Raw genomic sequence first — 7,445 nt, 5'->3', positions numbered from 1 at the left:
CATTTTGCAAATATTTCATATTTGACTTGTCTGGTATGATAATAAAGTGCTTTAAATCTTTTCATTTTCTTGGGCAGAAAGCAAATTCAGCTTTAAAATGTCTCATTGCTGAGCTACTAAGTTATTTAATATTTGGGTTTGACTAATGCTAAACTGGCTGGGTAATGCTTCTGATATCATTAATTTTCTAGATGCTGATGTATTCTCTCATTCCATTATGATGTTCTAACTGCAGTTTGATGAAACATATATTAGCTCTGACAGGAATTTCCTTAAACGTGTGAAAAATGGTACATATGTTTGATTAAATAATGTAGGACTTTCAACATTGTTCAAAGTAGCTAGATATAACAATATTGTGCAAATCCATAAGGTTCTTCCTAATGATTCTAGTATGGAGTTCTTTGGGAAAAAAAAATCATGCTAACAGACAAACACCCTATCATGTGTAGATGAACACTTTTCACAAAGAGATCACTCTATAGCTTATCTCTCAGTCCTCTTGTGACAGCGTCGGTAGCTCACCGTTGTGGCGCCTCCTCCTGGCCGCTTCGGGGAATTAGGGTTGCGCCAGTAGAGCGTCCTCTTTGGGTGGCGTTCCGCCTGTCGTCTCGCCTCTGTGGGGTGCACGGACTTGCGTTGCTCCCGACGTCGGCGTCCTCTTCCGGAGCACTGCCCTCCGACAGTGCCCCTTTGTCCAATCACACCCCCTTCCGGGGGTGGGGGTAAACAACAGCCCCACACCTTCAAGTCCAATCCTCACGGTCTAGGATTTGGTGTGGTTCTGACCGGCCGCTCCCTGCGGCCTGTGGCTGTGCGTGGCACAGCAAACAAAGGGGGAAAAGGGGGGGGGGGGGGGACTCAGGCCCACCCACTACTCTGAGTCCCGGTCCAGAGGCCCTCGTGTGACAGTCTCACTGTCTTCCTTCTCCTTCCTCCTCTGACTATCCCTCTGGACCGCTTCCCCAACAGCCCTTCGCTACGCTAGGCCTCCTCCTCCCAGGCCTGCCGCCTAGCAGGCTATGGAGTAGGGCCTTCTCCCACTCGCTCAGGCTGGCCTGCACTGCGCTGTCCGTGGTGCTGGCCTCCCAGCTCTGGAGACAGACCTTCCCCTCTGAAGGCCTGGGACAGACTGACTGCTCCTGCTCTGGGCAGCCTTTTATATGGCTACGCCGGGCTCTGATTGGCTGGCTCCAATCTGCACTCTGATTGGCTCCCAGTAAGCCCTCTCCTGATTGGTTGGGCGGCTGCGCAGGCGCCTAGACCTGCTGCAGCCTACCCTCTCTGAGTGTGGGCAATCGCCCCACCACACACCCTCCCCCTTAAGAACCTTCCCGGGGGGGTGGGATATCCTAATCGGCCTAATGTTCAGGAGCTCGGAACTTAGCCTTTATCCCACAGTGGCTTGGCTTACCGGCTCACAGTCCAGAAACATAGCCCTTGTCGCGGGACCCCATGGCCTACTGGCCCCCAAAGTCACGGAAATTAGTCTTTGCTACCAGGCAACCCGGCTTATCCGCCGCCTCAGCGGGGGGATCCCACCGAAACACGCTGAGGCTTACCAGGTCCGACGTACCAGCCTGTCGATTCCCTGAAGCTGCCTCCTATCCGTTCAGCTGCCGGAGTGTCCCACGGGTCCCCTGATTCTCCACGGGTCTCGTGGTCCACCGCCTCGGCTGGTCCTCCCCACAGCGAGGCTCCCTCTCGATCTGGAGAAGTCACAGTCCCCGGCGGTTCCAGGAGTGTGTGCTGGTCCTCCACCGGGGCTTCCCGCAAGGGTTCTTCTCCCACGACCGTCTGCCTAGGCTGGGGTATGCTCCCTCTTTTCACGCTCTCCGTGCATTTGGGACACACCCCGTACGACCGTGACGGATTCTCTGCCGTCAGGGCTGACTGTCTAGGACCTCGGCAGTTGGATGGGGGCTTGGCTGCCCCCTCGCAGACCACCCCCTTCGCTACAGATCCCCCTCCCTGATCCGATTCTTCGCCCTCCTCCCCTAGCCTGGAGAAGAAATCGGCATTAGTATGGGCCTTACCCGGTCGGTGGAGCACCTGGAAGTCGTAAGGCTGAAGGGCGAGGTACCACCGCATAATTCTAGCATTCGTGTCTTTCATGCTGTGGATCCATCGCAAAGGGGCGTGATCTGTGATTAACTTAAAACTATTCCCTAGCAGATAGTAACGGAGGGCGTCGATAGCCCACCGCACTGCCAGGGCCTCTTTCTCTATTGTTGAGAAGTGTCTTTCTCGAGGGAACAGCTTCCGACTCAAATACAGTACTGGGTGTTCCTCCCCGTCTACTTCCTGGGAGAGTACTGCACCTAGGCCGACTTCTGAAGCGTCTGTTTGTAGAATAAACTCCTTCGTGAAGTCGGGGTGCCGTAGTACTGGTTCTTGAGTGAGCCGTTCCTTGAGCGTGTTAAAGGCTCGCTCGCACTGCGTAGTCCACTGTACCTGTCGAGGCTGGGAGTTCTTCGTTAGGTCTGACAGGGGGGCGGCTATAGATGCAAAGTCTGGTACGAAACGACGATAGTACCCAGCTAATCCCAAGAACTGACGCACTTGTTTCTTCGTCGTGGGGGTGGGTACATCTCTGAGGGCTTGTACCTTGCTAATCAGGGGTGTTAGTTTCCCCCCTCCTACCGTGTATCCCAGGTAGGTCACTTCTTCTTGGCCTAAGTGACATTTCGCCGGGTTAGCTGTCAGGCCGGCCGCTCTGAGGGCTTGTAGCACTGCTGCCAGGTGGTGTAAATGGCTCTCCCAGTCAAGGCTATAAACCACGATATCGTCGATGTACGCCGCCGCGTATTGGTCGTGGGGCTGGAGGACCTTGTTCATCAGACGTTGGAACGTGGCTGCTGCTCCGTGCAAGCCGAACGGCATGGTTACGAACTGGAAGAGGCCGAAGGGCGTAGGGAAGGCCGTCTTCGCTCGGGAGTTTGGCGTCAGTGGGATCTGCCAATATCCTTTAGTTAAATCTAAAGTTGACAGGTACTTGGCTCCTCCGAGGCGCTCTAACAGTTCATCCACTCTCGGCATTGGATAGGCATCAAAACGAGAGATAGCGTTGACCTTTCTGAAGTCGATGCAAAACCGGGTCGCCCCATCTGGTTTCGGTACTAAGACGATAGGGCTTCGCCACTCACTCGTCGATTCTTCTACCACTCCCATCTCCAACATAGTCTCCACCTCCCGTCGGACGGTATCCCACATTTTCTTGGGTAACGGTCGATGGTTGTCCGTCACTCTCTTCCCGGGGTCTGTGGCAATATGATGACTCATTAGGGTCGTCCGGCCTGGGCGGGCCGATAATACATCTGAGAACTTCTCCACCGTCTGTTGCAGTTGTCCTCTCTGTCTGGGGTTGAGGCCTGACCCCACCACAGCCGGTCCGGGGTCGGGAAGATCTCCTGCTAGGGGTCCAAGTTCTGACTCTGGGGTGGACGGGCCGATGAACATGGCTTCCCGGGTCTTCCAGGCCTTTAGGAGATTAATATGGTAAATACGGGTCTCTTTACGTCGACCAGGTAGTCTGACCTCGTAATCGACTGGTCCCACTCGTCGGATCACTTCGTAGGGACCCTGCCATTTGGCCAGGAGCTTCGACTCGGAAGAGGGCAGTAACAGCAACACCCTATCGCCTGGGGCGAACTTCCTCCCTCTAGTCCTTCGATTATAGAGGCGCTCCTGACCTGTCTGGGCCCGTTCCAGGTTTTCACGGGCGAAGGCCCCTAACGTTTGGAGTCGCTCCCGGAGCTGTAGCACGTATTGTGTGGTCCCAAGGACCCGTGTTTCCTGTGCTTCCCACTCCTCCTTCAGGAGGTCCAGTATCCCTCTGGGCTGCCTGCCGTATAGGAGCTCGAAGGGCGAGAACCCCGTCGAGGCCTGTGGTACCTCTCTTATTGCGAACAACAGGGCCGGCAACAAGGTGTCCCAATGTGAGGGGTCCTCCTCCACAAACTTCCGCAACATGGCTTTTAGTGTACCGTTGAACCGCTCTACCAAGCCGTCGGTCTGCGGGTGGTACACCGATGTCCGGAGGGTCCGGATATGGAGGAGGCGACATAGCTCAGCTATTAACTTGGAGGACACATTGGTGCCCTGGTCTGTCAATATTTCACCGGGTATCCCCACCCGGGCGAAAATCTTTACTAGTTCACCCGCAATGGTCGGTGCCGTCGCTGTCTTTAGGGGAACGGCTTCGGGATAGCGTGTGGCGTAGTCCACGACTACTAGTATAAAGCGGTTCCCTGTCTTGCTTCGTTCAAGGGGGCCGACGAGATCCATCCCGATCCGTTCAAAGGGTACCCCCACGACTGGCATGGGTACCAGGGGTGCAGGAGCTACCCCTTTCGGTCCGGCTCGCTGGCATTCTGGGCATGAGGCGCAAAAGTCTGCCACTTCCCGGTGGATGCCTGGCCAGAAAAACCGGCGGGCCACTCTCTGTAGGGTCTTCTCGCGTCCGAGGTGTCCAGCCCAAGGGTTCGCGTGGGCTAAGTGGAGGAGACCGGCTCGCAGTCTCCGGGGGACCAACAGCTGACGGAACGTCTCCTGGGTCTGGGGTTCCTGCGCTATTCGGTACAGGCGATCCTGCCATACCTCAAAGCGGGGGCCCTGCGGAATCCGTTGCGTCCCGTCCCCCTCAATGACCGGGTTGGTGGCTTGCTCCCAGGCTCGGCTTAAGGTTGGGTCTTCCCGTTGCTCACGTAAGAAGTCCCCGTCGCGCTCTAACTCTACCCGGGCGTCCTCCACCGAACGGGGTCTGTCTCCCGGACAACTCGCAGGGGTCTCCGCCGTCGAGGAGGTCCCTTCGCCGGGGTCATCCCTTAGCCTGCTCCCAAGCAGCCCCGTTCCCGGTGCTATAGTCCTGTCTGGTCGGGGCTTGGGTGGCTGATATCTTAGGAGGACCTCTCCGAAGCCGGGCCAATCTCGTCCCAACACCACCGGGTAGGCCAGCCTAGGGGCCACTCCTACTCGGAGACCCTCCTCTCGGCCGCCTACTCCCATCTTGACCCAGGCTGTGGGATACTGGCGGATGTCTCCATGCACGCACTGCAGGTAGATCGGGGGCCCCGAAAGATTGAGGTTCGGGACCAGCCCCTCTCGTATGAGGGTCTGACTACACCCTGAATCTACGAGGGCATTGGTGGGATTCCCTTCAACCTGGACTGGGACAATCAACTTTCTTACCCCGTTCTTCCGTGCCCGTTGTCCGGCCATCCAGGCCTGCCCATAGCTGCAGTCCATAAAAGGGCAATCTCGTCGGAAATGTCCCTCTTGACCGCAGCCCCAGCACCTCTCTCGGGTTTCGGCCGGGCTTGGGCCTCCTCCGGGGGGGCCTGTTCGCTCCGAGGGCTGTCGCTCCCTCCGAGTCGCCATCGGTAATAACTTAGGTCGGGGTTCCGGGTTGGGGGGTAGCTGGTGTCGATGGCTGTTGCCTGCCAGTGGTCCGAAGGCTCCCGCCCCACGGGAGTTCCCCTTCCCTGCGCCGCCCTTGCGACCAAGGCTCTCGGCTGCTCGGGGTGGCGCCTCTGCCCCCTCGGCCGACAAGTAGTCCTCCATTAAGGCCACTGCTGCGGAGAGGGTGGCCGGTCGGTGCCGTCGCACCCAGGCCCTCCCTCCCGGGGGTAGGATCTGGGTGAACTGCTCTAAGGCCACGAGCTCCGCCACCTGGGGTCCCGTCAGGCCCTCGGGGTTCAACCACCTCCAGCAGTGGTCCCGGATGCGTTGGGCTACAGCGCGGGGTCGAGCCCCCGGAGGATATTGTTCCTTACGGAGACGTTGTCGGTAGGTCTCTGGGCTAATGCCGGCGTGGTCTAGGATGGCCGCCTTGATTCGGGCGTACTCGAGCGCTTCCCGGGGGTCGAGGCTCCGATATGCGGCCTGAGCCTGCCCCGTCAAATAAGGGGCTAGTAACGTGGCCCAATGTTCTGAGGGCCACCGGGCAGCAGTCGCCACCCGCTCAAATGTGACCAGATAGGCCTCTGGGTCATCCTCGGGCCCCATCTTGGTGAGGCGTATCGGTAGGGCCCCTGAGGTATCCCCCAGTCCGGTTCCCATGGGGGCGGCAGGGGTGCCTCCTGCCGGCCGTAACAGTGCGGCCATCTGTTGCACCAAATGTTCCTGCTGCACCCGCTGCTGGGTGGCCAACTCTCGGAGGAGCTGCTGCTGATTCTCTTGGTGCTGAGTCATCAGCAGCTGCTGCTGAGTGGTCATCTGCTGCAGCATTTGCACCTGCTGCTGGTGCTGCTGGGCCGACTGCTCTTGTTGCTTCTCTAGCAGCCATTTTAATAGCTTCTCAGCTTCCATGTTGGGGTTCAGCGGGTTACTCCCGGTTCAATCCCCTCACTCTGGACCCCTTTGGTGGGACCGGGTCCGCACCCACAATCCGGGTCGACCGTCTGTCTGCGCAAGACACTGCTCTGGGCAATAGTCCGCAGTCTTGGCGCTGGCCCCTCGTATCAGGGACGGACCGCTATGCCCGCATTCTCCACCACGTGTGACAGCGTCGGTAGCTCACCGTTGTGGCGCCTCCTCCTGGCCGCTTCGGGGAATTAGGGTTGCGCCAGTAGAGCGTCCTCTTTGGGTGGCGTTCCGCCTGTCGTCTCGCCTCTGTGGGGTGCACGGACTTGCGTTGCTCCCGACGTCGGCGTCCTCTTCCGGAGCACTGCCCTCCGACAGTGCCCCTTTGTCCAATCACACCCCCTTCCGGGGGTGGGGGTAAACAACAGCCCCACACCTTCAAGTCCAATCCTCACGGTCTAGGATTTGGTGTGGTTCTGACCGGCCGCTCCCTGCGGCCTGTGGCTGTGCGTGGCACAGCAAACAAAGGGGGAAAAGGGGGGGGGGGGGGGACTCAGGCCCACCCACTACTCTGAGTCCCGGTCCAGAGGCCCTCGTGTGACAGTCTCACTGTCTTCCTTCTCCTTCCTCCTCTGACTATCCCTCTGGACCGCTTCCCCAACAGCCCTTCGCTACGCTAGGCCTCCTCCTCCCAGGCCTGCCGCCTAGCAGGCTATGGAGTAGGGCCTTCTCCCACTCGCTCAGGCTGGCCTGCACTGCGCTGTCCGTGGTGCTGGCCTCCCAGCTCTGGAGACAGACCTTCCCCTCTGAAGGCCTGGGACAGACTGACTGCTCCTGCTCTGGGCAGCCTTTTATATGGCTACGCCGGGCTCTGATTGGCTGGCTCCAATCTTCACTCTGATTGGCTCCCAGTAAGCCCTCTCCTGATTGGTTGGGCGGCTGCGCAGGCGCCTAGACCTGCTGCAGCCTACCCTCTCTGAGTGTGGGCAATCGCCCCACCACACCTCTTCTCAAAGGAAGTCTGCTCAACACCTTCAAAAGACAAGTCTGGGAATGTAAACTCATAATTTTGATAGACAGTAAAAATCATGGAGTCAGAGACACTGGTTTTATGGCCTATTAGAACAATATGAACCCCTACT

General features: G+C 58.2%; 1 protein-coding gene across 1 annotated transcript; it reads right to left on the bottom strand.

Annotated features, from left to right (window-relative positions):
* Window positions 1–510: 510 nt before the first annotated feature.
* Window positions 511–7,179, bottom strand: LOC135982251 (uncharacterized). Its single transcript, XM_065588022.1, has one exon. It carries the CDS (start codon window positions 6,307–6,309, stop codon window positions 1,525–1,527), a length of 4,785 nt encoding a protein of 1,594 aa, XP_065444094.1. The 5' UTR covers window positions 6,310–7,179; the 3' UTR covers window positions 511–1,524.
* Window positions 7,180–7,445: the final 266 nt, after the last annotated feature.

Source organism: Chrysemys picta, chromosome 3 (genome assembly GCF_011386835.1).
Source record: "Chrysemys picta bellii isolate R12L10 chromosome 3, ASM1138683v2, whole genome shotgun sequence".
In the NCBI taxonomy this organism is placed as follows: domain Eukaryota; kingdom Metazoa; phylum Chordata; order Testudines; family Emydidae; genus Chrysemys; species Chrysemys picta.
This window is presented reverse-complemented; position numbering and strand designations above follow the sequence as displayed.

What these genes read in the sequence shown, in the direction of transcription:
- LOC135982251 (XM_065588022.1), bottom strand. Translation starts at nt 6,309, where the DNA reads ATGGAAGCTGAGAAGCTATTAAAATGGCTGCTAGAGAAGCAACAAGAG.